The 24,260-nt window shown below is 43.8% G+C and overlaps 1 protein-coding gene across 1 annotated transcript in view; it reads left to right on the top strand.

The window, feature by feature from the left end:
* Positions 1-23,808, top strand: part of ARHGAP32 (Rho GTPase activating protein 32) — a 169,323-nt gene extending 145,515 nt beyond the window's left edge. Inside the window, 11 exon segments of the mRNA XM_032229513.1 lie at positions 123-225; positions 1,906-2,050; positions 3,725-3,807; positions 7,380-7,487; positions 9,489-9,634; positions 12,155-12,356; positions 12,985-13,130; positions 15,509-15,583; positions 16,070-16,951; positions 17,718-18,682; positions 20,547-23,808. Coding sequence (XP_032085404.1) covers positions 123-225; positions 1,906-2,050; positions 3,725-3,807; positions 7,380-7,487; positions 9,489-9,634; positions 12,155-12,356; positions 12,985-13,130; positions 15,509-15,583; positions 16,070-16,951; positions 17,718-18,682; positions 20,547-22,772 — 5,081 coding nt within the window. The 3' untranslated portion in view covers positions 22,773-23,808.
* The last annotated feature ends 452 nt before the right edge of the window (positions 23,809-24,260 follow it).

Raw genomic sequence — 24,260 nt, 5'->3', positions numbered from 1 at the left:
AAGAAAAGTGTTACTTGGGCAGAACTCTTTCGTGATCCAATGAATCTTGCATGGACACATCTGTCAGGATGCAAATTAGAACATCTGATAGTCCATTAACACTTTTTATTTTTCCTTTTAAGTTCCCCAGGTCCTCAAGAGTTGCACTGAATTCATTGAAAAACATGGTATTGTGGATGGAATCTACCGTCTGTCTGGGATCGCATCCAATATCCAAAAATTACGGTAAGGTTGTGTGCAATCTGTGAGTTTCATTCTCTGCTGGGTGCCCTTTTTCTGAAACCCGATTTCTCCTATGCTCCAAAGCTTCCTTTTGGATTTTAAGATCCTTTTCTGAAAAACCAAAGTACATAATCAGTTGGAACAGAAAACAGTTGGGTTGTTCTGGAGCTACTATCTGACATTCAGTAGGATCGCAGACAATATAGAAGCAAGTTTCAAAAACAGTTGTACTTTGTTTGGTAGGTATAGGAAAGTTTTTTTTTTAAAAAGTATTGGAAGAAATATCTATCTGATTCATTTCCAAACTGGGAGAAAGACACTGGAAACATGGAGGCTGCTTGGAAAGATGGTCTACTGATGAACAGAACCACCAAGCCCATGGTTCTGGTGCAGCTGACCACATAGAGTTGAGAGTGAGGTGTTTTTATATCTTCTTTTGGGCTTTGCCCTTGAGCTTCCTGTTCCTGTGCAAGAACATGTACTCTATTGGCTGTTGTCAGATTCCCATGGGGCTAGGTAGGGGTTATGTAGGGGTCATAGAAGGCTCTATAGGTTGTCTGAGTTCCCAGGTTTGGTTGAGATTTGTGAGGGTGATGCAATGAAAGGGGCATTGGACGATTCCTATTGTGGCTGAGGGTTAATCTTCCTTTGTTGGATCTTAGGTGAGGACATTTGCTCTTTATCTCTTAAGTGCTGACATCTGATATGGGCTATTAAGGAAGGTGGGACTGCTTCCTCCCTCTAAAAAACATCTTTCCATTTCTCTCTTTGTGAAATATAATATTCTGCCTTTTTCATATTCCTCAAAATATTTTTTCTTCCAAGAGAAGGGTGGATGTTAACTTTCTACAATAGTTTGGATAATAAATGTTTTTAATATTTTGGCTAATAAACTCACAAGGTTCAGTTTCCTTTGGATTGTATATGGGCTGGGGGTGGCTTTCAGGGACTTTATTTCATTCCTCTCACTCATCTTTCGCTTTGTAGGTTTGACAGATGGGTAATTTATCTAAACAGGAAGCTGTCATTTAATACATAATGACATACTCTATGACATGGGCCACGTATCTTGCAATTATTTATGTAATTGCCTCATCCACTTTACAGCTAGTAGTTTTTTATGAGCAAACTAATTGGCTGTAAGATGATTGAAAATGCTTGTCAAAAAAAAAAATCTAGAAAAAAAAGGCAGCTTTACGAAAAAATTGGCATGTGTTTTAAGTTGATTTTATATCTTACTTAAAGGCAAACCACAAGGGACGCAGTGGCTCAGTGGCTAAGATGCTGAGCTTGTTGATCAGAAAGGTTGGCAGTTCAGCGGTTCAAATCCCTAGCGCCGCGTAACAGAGTGAGCTCCCATTACATGTCCCAGCTTCTGCCAACCTAGCAGTTTGAAAGCATGTAAAAAATGCAAGTAGAAAAATAGGAACCACCTTTGGTGGGAAGGTAAAGCGCTCTGTGCACCTTTGGCGTTTAGTGATGCCGGCCACATTACCACGGAGATGTCTTCGGACAACGCTAGGTCTTCGACTTTGAAATGGTGATGAGCACTGTCCCCTAGAGTCAGGAACAACTAGCACGTATGTGCAAGGAGAACCATTACCTTTACCTAAAGGCAAACCGTGTTGTTTTCTGATTTAATATATTCTCCCCCCCTCCCTTTTTGTTTTTCCCTCCCTTCAGGCATGAGTTTGACTCCGAACAAATCCCCGACTTGACAAAAGATGTCTATATTCAGGATATACACTGTGTGGGTTCACTCTGCAAACTTTATTTTCGAGAACTCCCCAATCCTCTGCTCACCTATCAGCTCTATGAGAAATTTTCGGTAAGATTGCAAAGCAGTGTATGGATCCCTACGACAACCATTCACAGGATTAAAAATGTTAATGGTCTGTAAAATTACACATATATTTATCAGTGTTATGAGAGTTAATTTCTATTAATGCACGTTAGTATTAATCAAAAATGCAGTAAAATATAATAAATATGTTGGTGTATTTACATATATGATACAAGGTGCATTGAAGGATTAACATACACAGATTAGTATGGAGCACCTATGCTCGTGGGGAGGCAGGCAAATTCCCATCAGGCTCATGCGTTAAGACAGCCCTGCCTCTTACTGTATGGGTATCATGAGTTGTGATTCAGAGATTTCTTAAATTTTTCCTGTGGATAATGTGGAGAAATAAAAACACACTTAAATAACTGGCACGATCCCTATATATAAGTATAATCTTTATTGTCATTGTACTTAAATACAGTGTGCATGCGTGCCCGACAATCAGCTGACTGGCGTGAATGCACAGGCTGGGTTTTGGCACTGCCGCACGGGCAAAGGGATCGCACTCCGGAAAAGCCCAACTTCTGGGTTCTGGCGCACATGCGCACACCGGTTTTTGGCACTGCCACGCACGTGAAGGACAGCTGATTGTCACGTATGCATGCGCACCAGAAACCCAGAAGACAAACAGGCAAGGCCACATGTGCCAGGCGACATGGCTTCGCTTGCCACTTTGTGCACACGTGTCATAGTTTCCTCATCACGATACTAAGGTATCTATTGATTGCGGACATTGTAGGAAGAAAGCCATGTTAGCCTTTGGTAGCCAACAACACAGAGATTTGTTTGTTTGTTTATCCATCTCAGATGCATCCCGATTAAAATAAAGTTACACAGAATGTAAAATATAAAATGTAAGGTTAAAAGATTAAGATTAAAATAAGTACAAATTAAACAGATCTTGCCCAGAAACTAGAAACTAGGTTTTAGTTGACAATGCCAATGTCAACTTAGCAACTAAACTACCCTGTTTTCCCGAAAATACGATCTCCCCAGATAATAAGCTCAATCGGGCTTTTGAGTGCATGCGCTAAAATAAGCTCTCCCCTGAAAATATTGCAACACAGCAGCAGCCATGAGGTGACCACGCTCATCACCTCCTGCACCTCACAAATATTAAGACTTCCCCGAAAATAAGGCCAAGTGCATATTTCGGGGGTCAAAAGAAAATAAGACCCTGTTTTATTTTGGGGGAAACACAGTAGATTTAGTTGACGATGCCTGTATAGATTTAAGAGCGCTCCATTCTAGTCCCAAGAGATCCAAATAAGTGAATAACTCTCATAGCTATTTTGCCAGGGAGAAATATGGGGAAATCTCCCATAACTGGAGCTTCTGACCTTGGCAACTTTAAGACTTGTGGACTTCAACTCCCAGAATTCTCCGGTCAGGAGGGTTGCACTATACTCTGTTGCATATTGGAATTGGTACAGAATACCAAAGGATTAACCCCCTGTGATTTAGTGGGGGTGTAGGGTTTCCTGCCTAAGCAGGGGAATAGACTAGAACATCTCCAAGGTCCCTTCCCACTCAGTCAAAAACTTAGCTACACATTTATTTTTGCTCTGCATTATGATTTCAATAGTATTCCTCTGGAAGGCTTTAGGGGAAAAAAGAAAGAAATGTGCTGGACTGAGACTTTGGGGTTTCTTCCAGGATGCTGTATCTGCTGCTACCGACGAAGAAAGACTGGTGAAAATCCACGATGTCATCCAGCAGTTGCCACCACCACACTACAGGTCTGCCCTACTTGGTTATTTGCCCAATTATTTCAATTGTGTTTACACGGACTGGTGGTTATGTTATTTAAAAAAGAACCCTCGGTGATTTTGGGGGAAGCCCGTGTCTCGTTTTCCCTGCAGACATCCTGTAGCAATGGTCCTCCATTAACACGAATCTGTCTCCACCCTGTTTTACAAGCAATGTCCTTTCCGCCTTCCTCATTCCGTACGCGGTTGTAAAATAACTCTTTAGAGACTCTGAAGTTCTCGGTCTGTTCAGCAGGTAGTCTGAGTTTGCTTTGGCTAAAGGGCTAAGCAGAATCTTGCCTGGTTAGTATTTGGATGACAAATTGCTAGGGAAATGTGTGTTCTGCTTTAGTCTAGGGAGTTAAAAAATAATAATCATAAGGCTGTTCAGGATTGTCGTCGACGTACGACTGAATTTGAGCCCAACATTTCTGTTGCTAAGTGAGACATTTGTTAAGTGAGCTTTGCCCCATTTTACAACAGTTGCCACACTTATGAAGTGAATCAACTTAATAATTGCAGTTGTTATGTTAATATCATTGTTAAGTGAATCTGGCTTCCCCATCGACTTTGCTTGTCGGAAATTCAGAAAAGGTGATCACATGACCCTGGGTCACTGAAACTGTCATAAATATGAGTCAGTTTCCAGGCATTTGAGTTTTGATCACATGATCATGGGGATGCCGCTATGGTCATAAGTGTGAAAAATGGGTCACAAGTCACTTATTTCCAGTCTTTTTGTAACTTTGAATGGTCACTGTTGTAAGTTGAAGACTACTTCCAGGAAGAGATGGACCTGTTGTCCTATAGTTTGTTGGTTTATTGAGGATCCCTTCTTCCCTCTGTGAAATTAGAATCAAGATCACGTGAAGTGTTAATACCACTTTGTAATCCCTTGGTAAGGCCACACTTGGAATACTGCATCCAGTTTTGGTCACCACAATGTAAAAAAGATGTTGAGACTCTAGAAAGAGTGCAGAGAAGAGCAACGAAGATGATTAGGGGACCTGAGGCTAAAAGATATGAAGAATGGTTGCAGGAACTGGGTATGTCTAGTTTGATGAAAAGCAGTTCTCGTGGGGACACGAGAGCAGTGTTCCAATATCTCAGGGGCTGCCAGAAAGAAGAGGGAATCAAGCTATTTTTCAAAGCATCTGAGGGTGGGACAATGAGTGGAAAGTCCTCAAGGAGAGAAGCAGCTTAGAACTAAGGAGAAATTTCCTGGCAGTTAGAACAATTAATCAGTGGAACAACTTGCCTCCAGAAGTTGTGAATGCCCCAACACTGGAAGTTTTTAAGAAGATGTTGGACAACCATTTGTCTGACGTGGTATAGGGGTTCCTGCCTAAGCAGCGGGTTGGACTAGAAGACCTCCAGGGTCCCTTCCAACTCTGTTATTCTAGTATCCTGAAAGATTTATGATGACCCGAGGTTGACTTCCACTTTATTTAGCTCGGTAACAAGACAAAACATCTGTGTCCTCTCTGCTGATCCTCTATGAAGTGGGCTTGGAAGCATCATGCAAAATTCAGCATACCTCCTAGAAATATTAAACTCCAGGGCGCAAAAGGGGAACAAATGTGAAGAAATTACTGGCTGTTATCTTGCCCTTCAGGCGGAATCGTCAATTAAAAATTTAATAGAATTGAAAGGCAGGTCTAACTCTGTGCATCGCAACAAGAGATAGCAGATGTGCTGAAGAGTCAGCAGGGAAGTAGGACAGCTCATCTCAATGCAATCCGTATTAAGGATAAGATGCAAATGCTAGCAGGAGTGAGTCAGACAAGTGGTTTAGAGATCTGGAAAACATTTAAGAGATTTTCTTGTAGCCGGCTTGGAGAACGTTGCTGCTTGCTACATACAGCATGTAGGCATCCAGCATCAGAGGAAGGGCATGGTGTGGTTATGGGAAACTTGAGAGTTTAATCCTTTGATTAGACGTCTAACTCAGCATGCCATAGAAACTGAGTAGGAAGCCCATTTCGGGATGGAAAGAAATAGATCTCACTGAAGTCTGAGATTTCTTGCTAATTTTTATCACAGTGAAGGCTACATAGAATATTAACTGTTGCTTGTATCTGTTCTTGTCCTATGTCCTTTGGCTTCTTATAGCTTTGTAGAATTAGGAGGTCTGGCAGTTGCTCTTTTCCTTGCCACATCACCATATCTGTCATTGTTTAGAGCAAAGGTCTTCAAACTTGACAACTTTAAGACTTGTGGCCAGCTCTGCTGGCTGGAGAATTCTGGGAGTTGAAGTCCACAAGTCTTAAAAGTTCCCAAGTTTGGAGACCCCTGGTTTAGAGCGAGGGAGTCCAACTTTTAAGTCCTGTGGACTTCAACTACCAGAATGTTTGGCTGGGGAATTCTGGGAGTTGAAATCCACAGGTCTTAAAGTTGCCAAGGTTGGACACCCAAAGTTTAGAGGAAGTAGCAGTCTGGATGCCTACATTCTTTTTTAAGCGTGAGCCGAATGGCTTAGGCTCAGGCCTATTTGAGCCAGTGTGGCGCAGTGGTTAGAATGCAGTACTGCAGGCTACTTCTGCTGATTGCTGGCTACCTGCAGTTTGGCAGTTCGAATCTCACCGGGTCAAGGTTGATTCAGCCTTCTATCCTTCCGAGGTGGGTAAAATGAGGACCCAGATTGTTGGCTGACACGGTTAACCTCTTAGAGAGGACTGCAAAGCACATTAACAAAGCAAATTAACTGTGCTTTGTTCTGAAATATCTGAGTAAAGTAGAGTAAAATAAGAACAGAGTAGAGTAAGAATAGAAATAGGAATAAAATAGAATAGAATAGAATAGAATTATTTATGGGCCAAGTGTGATTGGACAAACAAGGGATTTGTCTTCAATGCATATGCTCTCATGTACATAAGAACTATAAATGATAAATCATGATCATAGCCATCATAGAAATACATTCATCATAAATCATAAGATACAACAGTTAGTGATAGTCATAGGATACTAAATAAGCAATCAACATAAATCCATCTTAGATACTGATATCTCAAAATATCATTCGTTTCTAGAATTATTTTAAAGGATCCATGTGTTCCTGCCGTACACAAAATCTGCTAACAAAGGTGTAGCATATTTTTATTGGTCAGTTATGCAATCTCTTGATACTGCTTTCATCATCTGAACTGGACCTTCTCTCTCTCTCTTTCTTCCCTGCACAGGGAAAATGTACAGTTCTTTAATGTGGTAGAGGCTCCCTCTAATGGTCATCAAAGATGGCAATTGCCATCTTTTAGGAAATAAGTCACCAGTAATGGAATCTCACAGTTGCCTATATAAACCTTGACTGCTGGAAACACCTAGCTACTATGTTGATCCACGTGACATATATTTGTCTTCCTTTGGTATTGCAATGCAACAAGGAAGCAAAGAGTTGGCCATTTTTCAAAAAGCGAAATATGAGTCTGTTTATTAGGGTACCTCATTTTGCTGATAATTTTTTCCAGTCCTCTTTAGCTTGGGTTGGTTTTTATTTATTTTTTTGAAACTGTAGCATCATAGACTAATTTCTCTGAAGTTCTTGTCTGTTTTTCCACCCCCAGGACCCTGGAGTTCCTTATGAGGCATTTATCACACCTGGCTGAATATTGTGCCATCACAAACATGCATACCAAGAACTTAGCCATTGTCTGGGCACCAAACCTACTAAGGTATCTATCGATTGTGGCTATTGTAGGAAGCCATGTTAGTCTATGGCAATCAACAATATGTCAGCCCTCGGGCTGCCATTCAGGGCGGAGCCTGTAGCTGCATGTAGCTCTGCAAGGCTTCCCTCACTACTCTGCAGAGTAACTCTTCTACTTGGGTGCAACTGCCTACTCTGATGTAACTCTTCTGCTCGGATGTGGCTAACCAGGAAGGAGGCTATGGTGACACTGAGTGGGGGTGTGGCTGAGGGTGTGGTTCATGGTGATTGGTGATGGTGGTTGGGTGTCATCTGGGTGGAGTTGTGGGTGGAGCTGGTGAAGCATCATATATGAGTGATGGTGTTAACTTGGTTAGAATTGACTTGGATTTGCTTACCTTTGTGTCATTGTCATTTAGTGCTGGTTATCACGTAATATGAGATAGAGATAAGGTTTTTCACCAAACAAACTGACTCTCTGTTTGTATTCAACGTGACCGCCGGAACGTGACACAATATGGAGATTTCTTGGTTTATTTGTGTCAGAAGCATCACAATCGAAATAAGTTACTAGGTGACATAGAATTGAAAATATAAAATACAAAGTTAAAATATGTACAAGTTAAACAGATCTTTCCCAGAAACTAGCAATGTTCATTGCATTCTGTGGTGCTGCCATGAGAGCCTCAACTATACACTGATCAGCACATAAAGGGCAGGTGTAGGTATGTATTGTTGTCTGCATGTCACCACAGTTGCAAAGGATAGTCCTTTTCTGTGTCTAACCCCTCTGGATCGTATTGTATACGGAGATGAAATCACATCTGTTGAACCGAGCTGTAGCCCATGACAGCTTACACCTTTTCATAACATTTGTTAGAAAAGTTCTACCAGCACGCTTTATGTTTAAAAAGCCTTTTGAAAACAGAAGGGTTCTTCTATAGTGAGAAATAGCTTCTAATGTTATACTTTTTGTCCAGAGGTGGTTGTTTTTGTTTTTTCCAAGGAAAAAATGGAAAACATTCATTGGGGAAATTGGCACCAACTAGGTAATGAATGAAACAGTAAGACAAGTCGGATCCCTACTGAGAACCAGAAATAGAAGCTTAACTTGTTTTTTTATGAGTTTGGTTCGTGTCAGATGTTAACACCTGTGACTTTGCCAGGAATTAGCTCAGAGATAGACTAAGCTTTATTCCCTGTTGGAATAAACTGCTACTTATAATAAGTTCTCACAGAGAAATTATGAACCCCTCTTTTGCAAGAAAGAGGTGAAGGGTTCTTCCGAGTCACAGATGAAAAGTCCATATGTGGTAACTGCTCTGCATTATATTATGGAGGAGAGAATACCCAAGCTGTCAACTTATCTCAACTGTACTGGATGCAGTTTTGGTCACCACACTATAAAAAAGATGTTGAGACTCAGTACAGAGAAGAGCAACAAAGATGATTAGGGGACTGGAGTCTGAAACATACGATGAACGGTTGCAGGAACTGGGCATGGCTTGTCTAGTGAAGAGAAGGACCAGGGGAGACATGATAGAAGTTTTCCAATATTTGAGGGGCTGCCACAGAGACGAGAGGGTCAATCTATTTTCCAAGGCATCTGAAGGCCAGACAAGGAATAATGGATGGAAACTGATCAAGGAGAGATTCAACCTGGAAATAAGGAGGAATTTACTGACAGTGAGAACAATCAACCAATGGAACAGAAGTTGCCTTCGGAAGTTGTGGGAGCTTCATCACTGGCAGCTTTCAAGAAGAGACCGGGCTGACATCTGTCAGAAATAATGTAGGGTCTCCTGCTTGGGCAGGGGGTTGGACTAGATGACCTACAAGGTCCCTTCCAACTCTGTTAATCTGTATCTGTCTCTCCAGCATTGTGTGTGTTGACTTCACACTGCGACCACTGTGCAAATATTTGTTCCTGTGAAAAAGGGAAGGCATTCAGTTGTTTTGTCTATGTACACCAGGAACTGTTAGTACTGGCTGGAGCACTGGCTAATGCTTGCATTCTTTTCCTTAGATCAAAACAGATAGAATCTGCTTGCTTCAGTGGAACAGCAGCTTTTATGGAAGTACGAATCCAATCAGTGGTGGTGGAATTCATTCTCAATCACGTGGATGTCCTTTTCAGTTCTAAACTCAGCTCTGTCATTCGAGAGAGTGCAGGTATGTATCTCAGAAATAAACTAAAACAAACATTGGAAAGCGTTGACAGAGCAGTGTCCAAAGTTTTCATTTTTCTGCTTGGCTGACCCACCAAAGAAATGCAGCTTAATAAACAACTACCTCACATTCATTGGAGGCCAATCAAGCTTAGATGTCCAGATGTCCATCATGGAAAATAGTCCCTCTGTTAAAAGTTGGGTACCATGCAGAGCTCTCTCAACTGTGAAGCGTCCATTCTAAAACATTTTGTTATTCAAGGCTTTGTACCAAGCTTTTGTTCCACCATCACCATTGTAAAATATCACAAAGGTGCTTTTTTTCCAAGAGGCAACTGGACTTTCTATTTTTTTTTCTTTGAAGACGTTTCACTTCTCATCCAAGAAGCTTCTTCCACTCTGTGGTGAAGAAGCTGAAGAAGCTTCTTGGATGAAAAGCAAAAAGTCTTCAAAGAAAAACCAGAAAAAGCATCTTTGTGATGACTATGACCTGGATGACTGAGAATTTCCATAGACAATCATAAAATATGGTGTGTCCCGTCCCCCACCTCAGGTTGAGGGAAAAGAATGGAGTGAAATTATCTGGACCCATTTTCAGTTTGAGTGACAGTAGTCATTTCCCTAACTGTCACCTTTCTGGCAAAGTTATGCTTATAAGAAACTTGCTGATAACCCAGCGTTCTCCGGGTATTTATTTATAGGGGGAAAATGTCTGGACCAAATGTAATTTCTAATGTTGGATTTTCCTCCTAACCAGAGGAAGTCCCCTTGTGGAGTACTGTGAAGCCATTACCATGGCAACTCCACTGTGCTATACAGTAGAAGTCATTTTACAGCAGTACAATAGAAGCCATTTTAAGGCACAACAGGCTGTATCTTAATAGAACCCGCATCCCGAGAGGTGTTAGGGGTATCTTACGCTCACAGTATTTCTCTCCAGAGAGTAAGTCATCTATGTACCAGGTTTGGTTGAAATTGCTCCAGCAGAGCCATTTACACACACACACAGCCATTTATTTATTTTTATTTATAGAATAAATATATGTGTGTGTGTGTGTGTGTGTGTTTTATTTGTGCTGATAAATAAATAAAGGGAGACTAGTATAGATCTAGCTATCCCAGTAAGGGTATGGCTAGCTGATGAGAGCTAAATAGCTTGAAATAGATCTATACTAGTCTCCCTTTACATATTTATCAGCACAAATAAAACACAAATATAACAAAGGCAACAGTAAAAATATTGGGTTTCTGTCGTGATGGACTCTTGTGACGAGCCGATTGACAGATGATGGAAGCAGTTAGCTTCCTCCCATAATTGGGGCTTACCAGGGGTTGTGACTCTAAATATAAATATATATGGCTAGCTGATGAGAGCTAAACAGCTTGAAATAGATCTATACTAGTCTCCCTTTATTTATTTATCAGCACAAATATAACACACACACACACACACACACACACACATATATATATATATATATATATGCACGCATGCACACACATACACACAGAAGATTCAACAAACATTTTAGATTAGAACATGAATGGAAAATGAACTCAGTTGGTGTTAAACCATGTCTGTCTTTCCTGTGGAGCAGACAAACACTGAATTTCCATATTGCTCCTTTTTTTTGGTAACTTGAAAATGAATATATTTCAACTCCCAGAATTCTCCAGCACATATACACACATAAAACCATATAATTGGGCGGGTTTCCACAACATATTAAGTCGTTAACAATGGCTTAAAAGTCACAATGGTTGAATTCACACAACATATTAAGGCAAAATGCAACAGATGTTTTTGTGGATTGGCCTGATGTATATTCCCAACCTTTTCAGCCCAGTTGCCATTAAGAAGTAGTGTCTGCTTGTTTGACGCAACGTCTTGACTTGTTAATTAACTGTCTTCAAAATGTAAAAAAAAAAGTGCTAAATATGGTGGAGTTTCTCCTGTGAGTTTGTTTTTTTTAAAGAAATGGTTTTTGAACTCACTGGGTTTAGCAGTATGAGTGCTAGAAGGTAGTCGGTAATGTTTAAGCCATACACAATCTTCAAGCATTATTTTCTTGAATTTAAATTGGGAGTAAAACTCAGCGACTTTTTTGGGGGGTGGGGGAATAGGATTTTGCCAAACATTTTATATTAATGAAAGAGCTTGTGAAGGCCCTTATGTGAGAAAAAAGACGACTTCTCAAGTATTTATAATCGATAATATATAATATAAAATTATAGAAGTAAAAAAGAAATCCGTGAAGCAAAACTGAGTCGCAAGTTATCGTGCAGTGAAGGGAAGGAAAAATAAATTCATGGAATGTCCACTATGTTAAACCCAAACTTCATTTTTTTTCCTTGCCAGATTTTTCTTGATAAAAGCATAATGAGTTTTGAAGATTCCCTGCTTAAGTCCTGAGATGAAGGAAATGTTGGCCAGTGATGACTCTATTTCAGGAATCTCTTCTTTCACAGGCTCTCCTAATTCACACCGTTCTCCCTCTTGCTTTGCCTTCTGTTTCTGTGGCAGGTCACAGTTCCTTGTCACGCCCTAAATCTTTGCTGGTGTCGTCTCCCTCGACAAAGCTGCTTACCTTAGAGGAGGCCCAGGCAAGGACTCAGGCACAGATCAATTCTCCAGCCCTGACAGACAGCAAGTACATCGAAGTAGGAGAAGGACCCGCTGCTTTGCAGGGGAAGTTCCATACCATCATAGACTTCCCCTCTGAAAGGTAGGTGTCAAGCCTGCAGCTTTCTTTTGGATCTTTGGCCTGTCACATTTTCTATTATTCTACTATGCCTTTTTCTATTGTGGGAAAATGGGAGGGGGGTTGTACGGCATTAGATGCAGTGTAGCCAAAACAAAATTCTTTCTAGAAAACCAAGGTCATCCTTTGTCTCTTCATCTCTGCACCTGGCTGGAACTGGATGGGTGGAACTGCCAACATGGCAATGGGAGATTGGATCATGTGATGGAGTTGTGGGTGTGGGGGCAGGATCTTGAGCTTTCAACTAGGTAGGGAAAACCGGGAAGCTTTCAGATTTGGGTTTTCCCAGATGTGCCAACATGGCTCTCTTAATAAATTGGAACTTTGAGCAATACTTTGCCTTGGATTCTGATTTACTTTTGGATGCTATTTGGAACCCTGATAGTAGGAGGATAGTAGGAGGACAGTAGGAGGATTGTCTGTCTGTCTGTCTGTCTGCCTGTCTGCATTGTCCCACGCTTAAATGCTGCTGGCCTATATAAAAGCATGTGGGCTTAATAGCTTCTCCATGAGGATTGCTAATGCTGCTTTCGGAGCCACCATAGTTCATTCAATCATTTCCTCAACTTTGCCAAATCTTTTCTTGCTGTAGAAAGAGGCCTCCCAGTAAGATGAAAAAATCCCCCGTTGGCAGCTGGCGCTCCTTCTTTAACCTGGGAAAATCATCCTCTCTTTCCAAACGGAAACTGCAGCGCAACCCAAGCGAGCCATCCGAAATGAAGGCGATCGCTCTGGCAGGTAAGGGCGGCCTGTATCCATGACAGCAAGGTGTTTAAGTAAGAGACTGTCCTGCAGAGCTGAGCTTGGATGCTTCTGGTTTACTCCACATGCATTTTTTTTTTAGTATTATTTAGTTTAGTTTAGTTTAGTTTAGTTTTAGTTTACTTTATTGTCATTGCACCTCCTACAATGAAATTAATTCCATCTTCAGTGTGTACGTTATAACTATAAAAATAAAACACAAACACATATCTTTCACATTCTATACAATTGAATTGAAAGCCCCTGATATTGCATTAATATTGCACTACACCGTAGAATTCAATATAGTTACTGCTCTGGGATAGAAGCTGTTTTGCAACCTATTTGTCCTTGTTTTTATTGTCCTGTACCGTCTGCCAGATGGTAAAAGTTAAAAAAAAGGGGGGGGGGTGCCCAGGATGGGATGGATCTTTAAGTATGTTTTGAACTTTCTTAAGGCAACGGGAGCTATAAAGCTCTTCCAAAGAGGGGAGAGGGCAACCAATAGTCCTCTGGGCGATGACGTTAACCCTAACATTAATTAAATTAATGGTAATTTATTTCAAAATAAATCACAGCATGCTCTGCTCTGAGTGTAATTCAGAAATGCCTCAATTCTTCCTGTTCCACAGAGGCGTTATATACACGAGAACATTGCTCTAATTTCTTAGCATGCATAGCTAAAAGAGCCTTTGCAGCTCAGGAGCACTCCTATGGAGCTGAAACCCCCTCATTGCAAGCTGAAAACATATTTTGCTATATATTCATGATCACTCCATTGTGCTCTTGCAAAACCTTTGACCAGTATCTGCTTCATTTAATTCATATAGCGATTGTTTTAAAGACTAAAAATTCAGCTCTGTAAATAACTTGACATGTTCTTTTAGTCCAGTGTTTCTCAACCTTGGCAACTTGAAGATGAGTGTCAGTCTGTAGCAATTCTCAGTCATCATCCAGATCATGGTTGTCCTAAAGGTGCTTTTTCAGGAGACAACTGGACTTCCTTGTTTTTTCCTTGAAGACATTTTGCTTCTCATCCAAGAGGCTTCTTCAGCTCTGATAGGATAGTGGGGAATGAAAGGGTTTATATTCTTTGGAGACGGCTGGTCATTTGCATCCTTTTAGAGGGTCATTGAAGCACTTGGACGTTTAACTGATGAGAAGGGAAACATCTTCAAGTGACCCCGAGGACACAGATAAACCTCCAAGTGCTTCAACGATCCTCTAGAAGGTTTATCTGTGTCCTCAGGGTCACCTGAGTAGGGCTAATAGTTCTTTTAGTCTGCATTTTTTGGGAAATCCATTCCCACACCATTCCAAAGGTGTTCATCCCAAATTGCATAGCTAAAAGTCTGTAGAAATTCTCAGTCATCCAGGTCATGGTTGTCCCAAACGTGCTTTTTCAGGAGGCAATTAGACTTTCTTGTTTTTTCTTTGAAGACATTTCGCTTCTCATCCAAGAAGCTTCTTCAGCTCTGACTAGATGGTTGGGAATGGAAAGAAAAAAACAAGAAAGTCCAGCTGCCTCTTGAAAAAGCAGATGAGGATGAGTGGACTTTAACTCCCAGAATTCTCCAGCCAGCATGGCATAGCATATCTAGCTGGAGAATTCTGGGAGTTGAAATCCATTCATTTTCAAGTTACCAAGATTGAGAAGCACTGTATTGGACTACCGTATTTTTCAGAGTATGAGTCGCACCTTTTTCCTCCCCAAAAAGAGAGTGAAAATTTGGGTGCGATTATACACCTAATGTAGCTTCACCAGCCCCCACCAGAGGTCAAAAACAGGAGGCATGGAGGCAGCGATGGTCTGTGGCAATCCCTGTAGCCTGGAACGGCTGATTGGGGGTATTGCGACAGTCCAATCCACCCACCAATCAGCTGTGCTGAATCAGGCTGCAATAAGTGCTGAAGCTGACTTGGCTGGTCAGAGTTTGCAGCAGTAATCACATTCAGAAAGAACACACAAGTAATTGATTCAGCAGGATTCAAAATAATAATAGTATACAATACATTGCCAAAAGCAGGTTTTCCAAGTTGGCAGTAACTGCAAGCAAAACACAAGCAGTTTCACTTTCAGTTCTCTGCTAAGCCAGGCTCCTTCCTGTCTCCTTGTAGCTCACACAGCAAATAATAGTGCCCAAATAGTCCTCATTGGCTGACTTAGTTGCTATTCCTATTCTATTCCTTGTTACCATGTGTCAGCTGAATACCATGGATGCTGGTAGGCAGAATTTTTCTTATTATTATTTTCCTCTCCTTAAACTAAGGTGCGTCTTATATCCCGGAGCAATACGGTAATCAATTTTCATCTCTGGGAATGTATGGTCATGTTCTAAATAGATTCCATTGTTGCTTTTTTCCTGACTGATCAGGAGGAAGAGGAGACAGTGGAACCCTGCGCTCCGCCAAGAGCGAAGAGTCTCTTTCATCGTTGCATGCAATAGATGGCAAGTTGGCTTTTATTTGTATATATCCCTGTATTTTTGACTGAAAACCAAAGAGCAACCAACTATTTTACACCAGGGGACTATTTTCATAACTGGGCAAAGTACTAACGGCCAGTGGTGGGATTCAGCCAGTTCGCACCTATTCGGGAGAACCGGTTGTTGGAAGAAATCTCCTTTTGTTTTTTTTCCACTTTACAGTGCTAATCCTGTAAGGAAGGCAGGAAGGAAACATTCTGGTGTTGTTTCTAGCCTAATCTTTATTGCCCTGCTTACAGAAACTGCCTCTCCGGTTAACCCTTATTGTAACAGCTACAGCAAAGCGCCCATCGATGTGAGTGACGTTGAGTTAGCCATGCCCACCCAGTCACATGACCACCAAGCCCCATCTACCCAGCTGGTCATTAGGACAGAGAACCGGTTGTTAAAATATTTGAACCCCACCACTGCTAACAGCCGTCTTTCTTTTTCTTCTTCTTTTTTGGCCAGGTGAGTCTAAACTCTTTCGACCCCGAAGGCCAAGATCGAGCAGCGATGCTTTGTCCGTTTCTTTCAACGGGGAATTGTTGGGAAACATGAATCGCTGCAATTCTTACGACAATCTTCCCCAGGACCAAGAAAGCGACGGCGACGAGGGACACCTGCAGGTCCCTGCCCTCATTTCTCCCAGGTCGGCAGAGGACGTCGACCTGAGCCCGCCGGAGATTGGGGTGGCTAGCTTGGATTTCGACCCAATGTCTTTTCAGTGCAGCCCCCCCAAAGCAGAATCCGAGTGTCTCGACAGCAGCACCTCCCTGCTGGAGTCAGTGGACTACAACAAGGATAAGCCAAGCCTCTTCAAGAAAGAGCTGGACTCGGGCAGCCAATCTCACACGCCCTGCAGCGCCACCAGCTCGGAACCAGTTTCTCCTTACCAAGAAAAAAACCCAAGTCCCTTCTTCACCCTGGATTTGAGGCCCTCTGAAGAGAGACCCTCAAAAATCCTGTCTTTCTCCGAGAAGCTCACCTGTGCCTATTCCCCCAAGTCGGGCCAAAAGCCAGTCAAGTCTCCACCTGTCGCGGGATCGGAGCCCGTTCCTTATTCTGCCCCCAGCCGAATGCCAGACGTGGTCACTGGAGGAGTGTCAGAAAGCGTTGGCCCTTTGGATTGGGCTAAAAATACCGCCGACGGCAACGAAGCATCAAGCATGTCCCTCTCCCAGCTCATGGTGTCACCTCTGAGAAGCAATGAGAGTAGGCACGGTGAAGAGCACCAGCAGGAACTCCAGAACGCGGGAGATACCAAGAAAGCAGAGCTTCAAGAAGAGGTGGATCCCCTTACGCTCAGCAGCGGCCAGAGTAAGCCTGTACCTTCTGGACTGACACAGCCAGGTACAGTGTGTTTTCCTCCATTTTTTCTTTAAGTTCGCAAGCCGCCAAGCTCTCGCTTCTCTGCACGCCTTTAAAAAGAGGGGGAAACCCTGGTAATAATGATAATAGTAATAAATAATAATAGTAGCAAAGTATGTGTCTTCCAGAGCTTATAGATGCTGCTTGGGTTAAAAGAACCTAAGCTTCTCTGCAGCCACCTTTTGTGTATCACACATACACAACACATTAAAAAAAAACCCACAACCCTGTGAATATTATATATAGCCCTCTCTCTTTTCACTTTTTTCATAACACGAGATGATCTCTTCCGATCAGAATGCTTCCTGATAAACTTTATATTTTTTTAAACGATCCATAGAAATAAATAAAATTGGGCTGCACTCAAAAGAAGAGACCTTTTTTTTCTGGCCCAAAAGTAATCCGTGATTTAAGTTGTGCTAAAGATCCCATCAAACAATCTGGCATTTTCTTTCTGCACTGCCTACCGCTTAGTCTTTAGGACCACAACAGGAACTTTTTAGACAATCTCTTGCGCTTTTTTTTCACACCGAACTGCTATTCCTGTTTTGCATGCATGAGAGAAGACCCGCTTTGGTCACGCCAAGGAATTGCCACTGTGAAATGTTGGACTATTTTTTAGAGGAAAAAAAATATCTTATTTTTTTTAGAATGATCTATAGGAATTGCTCACTCTCCTTAATGGGATAAAGTAAACCATTCTCTTTTGTTTTTGTTTTTCTTTTGTTTCTACTCTTCTTCCCACTAGGAGCCGTTGCCCTTGCCACCCCCCAGGATTCTGCTCCAGTCAATTCTGTTTCTGTTGTCCCTCCTCCACCTCCGAAAAATGCCGCCCGCATCCTGGCTCTTGCTCTGGCCGAATCTGCCCAACAAGCTTCTGTTCAGTCTCAGAAGAAACCCGATATTTATTCAGACTGTAACAACTGCGGGAAAAGTGAAAGCGCGGGAACTCTAGAAAAATTCCACCCGTATCCCGGCTCTGCTTCAGAAAGGCTCCAGTTCTATGCTCCTCTGCCAGAGAACCCGCTCAGTTTTCAGATGGTTGGGGACCTTCAAAGAAGCGGGCTGCCCTCAGTTCAGGGCCCCCAAATCAGTGGCGTGTCCGAAGGCGACAACCATCTCCACGTTGTCACATCTGAACATCGGGACCACGCCACTTTCTCTAACAACATGGCAGGGGACCTTCACGGTGGTACTAACATGGTCTGGGACCACTCCCACTTCTATCCATGTACAGTGGGGGACACTCACCTTCTCACTCAATCTTTTGCCTCGGAAGATCAGAGTCATCTTCATTCCTGTCCTGGACGAGCTGTTCAGGCCGAGCCACCTACAGCGGAGATACCCCCAGAAAGTCCTCCTCTCCATGCTGGGATCCCTTTGGATAAGAACCCAATCCAGGCCACCAAGATTCATCTTCCCCTCTGTAAAGTGGAGGACAGACTCCTTCCCTTCCCTCCGGTCCCTCCTGGGGAGAAAAACGTCCCCGATGACCTGGCCTGCGTAATAAAGAACTACCCGGCAGCTGCCAAACCTAATCCTGGCATGTCCAGACAGAACATCCCCCCTCAGCCTTCTACAGTCACCAGCAACATTTCATGGGGGGAAGCAGCTCTTCCTGCAGGAAGCCACCAAGTTCTACCCGTGAGACCAGGGGACCAGCCAGCTGTGGGACAGACTCCTCCTAAGAAACCTTCCGGCGGCTTCAGTCAGGTAAAACTTAAGTAGGCGCCATCTATTGTGGCCTGCCAGCAGAGCTGGCGGCAGACTCAGAGAGTGAGGAGGTTGGGGAGGAACATGGGCCAGTCCTGGAGTCTGGGGAAGGTTCTGATGAAGGCTCTGTGTCGGAGGCAGAGAGGGGGACAGAGCCGTATGCCAGTTATCAGCTGCCTTCAGAGTCGGAGGTCAGTGAGGCAGATGAACACTGGAGCCTGTTTCCAGAGTGCGCATGCGCAGAGTTTCCAGACGAAGGGGACGGCTAAAGAACAAGGGTCGACTTGGGAGTAAAGCCACAGGTGGACGATGAATGGCCTCTCCCAGATGAAATAAAAGAGGAGCGAAAGGGGAGTGGAGTTTGCAGGAGACAATTAGTTTGTTTAATTGGTTCATGACTCTCCGAGACTCCTTGCCAAGTTTTGCAGATGTCAGCCTGGCAGCTCTCCAAGCCTGATAATAAGGCCTGTGACTGTAAATCCTCCCTTGAAAGACTTTGCTGGATGTGAATGCACAGAATTCACAGCAAATTAATTAAAGGGCTTTAATTAATTTGTTTCATGCTCTTGGGAAGCCTAGGTCAGAACACCATGCTCCATTCTCTCTGCCCTCCCTTTTTGCACATTATAATTCAGGGAAAATTTCTGTCCAAAAAAAACCCCATGATCTCTACTTTACTCCTATCTCCCCACCTCAGTTTACTCGATTTTTACTTGGCTCCCCTTTTCTATTTTAATGAACCTTTTTTTTTTCTTCTACCCACGTTCCTTAAGGTGAGCCATAGGTGCTTGAGCTTTTAACCCAGGATTTCAAGTAGATCCTGAGAGAAAGGGGAACATTTGAGACTTTGGTTGCCGATTTCTCCTGAGAAAACGATTATTAGCAAGATGCTCTGACTGAGGTGTTCTAGGAATAGTCATAGAACATTTCTGTTTCCATTGGATGAAGTTTTGGGTTGTCATAACAACCTGTAGCACTGAAAGAAGTGTAGCAGTAGGTGGTGCTATTCTGACACATATTGGCTAACTACAGTAAGATGGTTCATAAGCAACTATTGTTGTTTCCAGCAGGGACTTGCTTTGAATTAAACCATCCTGTTGCCTATTTGGTCCCATTTTCTTTAATGACATGGCAGTAGTAAACGAATGCATGCCACATAATTAATAAAGGACATTTGAACATTGCTAATGATTCGGATTTTAAAATTCTCCCACCTACAGACATGGAAAATATTACATATGGGCAAGCAGTAGCAGTTGAAGACTTGAAGAAGCCTACATTTCTATAAGGTCACTCCAAATTTGAACTGTTACCGTATTTTTCGGAGTATAAGACACACCGGAGTATAAGACGCACCAAGGTTTTGAAGAGGCAAATTTAAAAAAAAAAAAAGTGTTTGCACTCTGCAGTCCTCCCCAAATTGGCCCGTTTTTCGCTCATTTCTGCCCTCCCCAGCCCCCAGGAGCACTCTGCAAGGTTCCTAAAGGCTATGCACAGCCAGTTTAGTGAAGGGGCGGGCTTTCGGGAGGAAAAAATGTTGCATTCAGTGTATAAGACGCACCCAGATTCTCAGCCTCTTTTTTGAGGGAAAATGGTGCATCTTATACTCTGAGAAATACGGTAATTCTCTGAAATGGCTTGATTACGTCTTCCATTACATTTCCCGTTGAAGCGATGGGAGTGAAAAGTTGATGTCTTGGCTGCGGATCAATCACCTGCTATCAAAAGTTGTAGCTTTTTCCCCTGTAAAAACTCGGTTAAGTTGCTAGTTTAAAAAACCAGTTTGGTTTGCAAGTGAAGTCTGTATTTCATCTCAGCAACCGTTTTGGGTTTTATAACTGATCTTTGTGCTTTCTTCTACCAGGTACAAGGAGAGGCAACTCCAGACAAATTGCTGGAGCCTAGAACAGCTGAGTCAGCTCCCGTCGTGGGGGCTGAGGCCAGTGCTACAATCCAGTGCACTTCAGCCACCCCAGTGGCTCTGTTTCATCAGGGACATTTGGAGAAACCCCGAGAAAACATCAGGGCTCCACCTTTACAGATGAGGTCCGAATCTGTCCCAGCTCAATCATCGTACGCTTTCATGCCTCCAGTGCCGCCTGTGAGGACAATGGAGAGCAAACTTGCAGCCGCCATGCATTCCAACAGCACCGATACGATAAACCCTGCCCATTTCCATGCTTTTATGGCTTCTTCCTCATTGCCGTTGTCAGCAGAGGATGTGTTGGCAACCTCTACCCTGTCTAAGCAAACATCCCTTCCATCAGCCTATTTCCTTCCCTCCAAGTCAGAAAGCACGCCGGAGGCTCCAGCGCATCCCAAACCCTCATCGGCTCATCAGTACAGGGCTGAAAATAGCCAGCCCCACCTTTTTCACAGCAAGTCTGAGCAGCATCCGGGCTACCCTTCTCTTTCGGAGGCCCCACCTTCCTTAGGGTCCCGATATAACGCATACACCAATCAAGGAAAGAGCCCGTATGTTCATTATGCCAAGCCTCGCAGTCGGATCGAATATCTGTCTTCCCTAAGCCCAACGATGAGCAGCAGTTGCGCGGAGGAAGCCCCACCCTACCCCACCATCCGGAGGGTGCATTCTCTGCATGTGTCCACCCCCTCCGCCATCCGATCAGTTCCCATCTCCCGCACTGAGGTGCCTCCTGATGACGATCCCCTTTATTGCCCTAGACCCCTCCTCCAGTACAAGCCATATCAGCCCCACGGAGATTATCACGTCACTCAGTTGCAACCTTATTTTGAGAACGGCCGGGTTCATTACCGATACAGCCCGTACTCAAGTTCCTCCAGCGTTTCTTGTTACACTGCAGGCGAGGGTGGATTTTACGACTTGGACCCTTACGGTACAGTGCGTTTGAGGCAGTTCCATCCTCTCCCAGGCAAAGATTTTCCATCCTACTCCAAGTTACCGACCAAGAACCTCTATCGCTGTCCTGGTTTACCACCCTACCCTCGGGGAGGTCTTCCTGGGCATCTAGCTGGCAAAGAGCATAGTTTCATTAGCAGGGACGTGCCGCCTGCCCCTGATGTCAAACCCATGTACGTCTCCTGGGACTTGGAAGATATGGAGAAATACTGTATGCAGTCCATCCGCCGAGAGAGCCGTGCCCGTCAGAAAGTCAAGGGACCAGTCATGTCCCAGTATGACAACGTAGCCCCTTTGTTGCAAGAGGAGGTACGTGCCACAGACATTGTTCACTTGCGCAGCAAATCTGATCCTGGGAAAACTGGACTCCTCACTGTTGCTGACGGGAAAGAAGGGAGATACCTAAGCAAGGGAGGGGCACCCGAGGGAGAGGAACACTACTATGGACCCCAGCCAGAACCGGACGTTGACAGAGCCCATTACCGCGGAGGTTATGGGAACGGACAGTCAGAGAAACCTCTGCTCCCTCAGAAACAAAGCAGCCTCAGGAGCAGGAAACCGCCCGAGGCTGGTTGTAATTCCATTGAGCACAGAATGCACCTTGCACACGAAGCAGCCCACAGGCAGCCGCCAGATGCTAAAAATGCCCCTTCCTACCCTGATTACCGACCAAAGGGCCACCCGCCAGAACCCACGGAAACCCTGATATATCAGCACTCGGGTGGGAAATACATCCCGGCCAATCATGACGTGTTGAGACTGAACCATAAAGAGGCGAAGCTGGCCGAGGACGGAGAGCGGGCTCGGTCACGACACCCGGCTGCTCCAGCTGAAAAGCACTCCAGAGACTGCTATAAAGAGAGTGAGCACTACGGGCAGCCTCCGGGCCCACCGCCGAAGCCGGAACGGAGCCACAGCCTCCGGTTCCAGCACTCTGAGAGCACACAGCGGGATGCCAGTCTCCTATACCCATACCAAACCCTTGGCAAACGCCAAAGTACGACTGTGGTATCCCAGTATGATAATTTGGATGATTACCGTACCATGCCTCAGCACCAAAGAGGGGGATACTCTGGAGGAGGAGGGGGAGTGGCACCTTCTTTTCCTCATCCACATAGTAGGACTTATGCCACAGCTTTGGGCCAAGGGGCGTTCCTACCGTCTGACCTTTGCCTTCAGCGGCCAGAGACGGAAGTCCATGCAGAGTGAGCTCGGGGAGGGGGCGAAGGGATAGAGTGTTAGCAGCCTCTGCTGGACAGTGGACTGGTTTATTTTTTCAATGATGCACAAACATGCACACGAACACACAAAAGCAACTCCTTCCATTAGCCCCGTTGCGTTTCTGCTCCGTCCGGTCCTCATGCCGCTTATAGGGACATTTAAAAACAAAACAACAACACTAAAGGCATAGTTTTATCCCGTCGTTTAAAATGTAGCTTGCAGCAGCCACACACGGGCTTATTTTTTGTTGTTAAAACTTGAAGACGCAACCGTTCTCCAGGAAGAGCAGCATTAAGGATGAAGAGAGAGATGGGTCGCACTGTGAATGATGCTCAGTTTCCATAGATTTCAACTCACGGCGTTTCCCTTTTAGCGGTCCCCATCCTTTAAAGCCACACGCATGATGTACGTATCGATAGGCTAACCCAGACGTTTCTTCTCCAGGCAAAAAGTCCCTTGTTACGTGATCGTTTAGAGGAAGTTTTTTATGGAATGCCAAGCTTTAGTAAATATTTTAACTTGGTCCTTTCAGGTTTTATGCCTCAAATTCCAGGAGAGGTGGGGGGGGGGGATGATTTTTGCATTGTGTGCTATTCTCCCTTTAATTATACTACCACGTCTGATCACTTTTTTGCACCCTCAATTTTGTTTTCCCTATTTGTCAAGGTGCAAGCCAGTCACCTGTTGGGCGCCTGGTATCAGTAAGAAGGTAGTGAGGTCTCAGGCATGTTACCTGGTTTCATTTCCCCATGAAGAAATCTGTAATAAACTGCTTCATATATTTGGAGAAGTGAGAGTGAGTGGGGGAGGGAGGGTACTGTTCATACGTTACAAATTGAGCTATGCTTTGCCAGACCTACAGGCGGTGCCTGTATTATCTCATAAAGGGAATCATCCTGAACATCTTTTGCGTATTTTGCAAAAGCTTCTGAAAAACAGAATATCCAGAATATTTTTCTCCTGCATGAGAGCCATTGAAAAGCGTGATGCTGGGTTCCACCCCCCCCCCCCCAGAAGTCACGGATACAAGAGAATCGTGATGCATTTCATCGTTTTAGCAGTGGGAATTTATTTCAACGTTGTTATTAAGTAGCCTTGTGCCTAGCCTAACCCAACAGTGGTCTAGACCAGGGGTCTCCAACCGTGGCAACTTGTGGACTTCCAACTCCCAGAATTCCTCAGCCAGCTGAAGCCCACAAGTCTTAAAGTTGCCACAGTTGGAGACCCCTGGTCTAGAAAACAATTCCATATTTCTTTCTGATTGCTCAGTTAGTGCTGCTGATCCTGATAAGCTCTACATTATGAAGTGGGGAAGGTACTGCAGATGTAGGAAAACCCCAGTTGGTTTGATGGGAGGGATAGTAAAACACGTCCACAGTGCACTGGCACCTATTGTGTAGTGTTTATAGGTAGCAGAAAATGGTGGTCTGGCAAGAAGTGGGCTGGGCAGGGGTGGGGGGGAGGCTCACAAGTCTC

This window comes from Thamnophis elegans, chromosome 13 (assembly GCF_009769535.1).
Source record: "Thamnophis elegans isolate rThaEle1 chromosome 13, rThaEle1.pri, whole genome shotgun sequence".
In the NCBI taxonomy this organism is placed as follows: Eukaryota; Metazoa; Chordata; class Lepidosauria; order Squamata; family Colubridae; genus Thamnophis; species Thamnophis elegans.
Note: the sequence above shows the minus strand (reverse complement) of the source record. Positions and strands in the feature narration are given on the sequence as shown.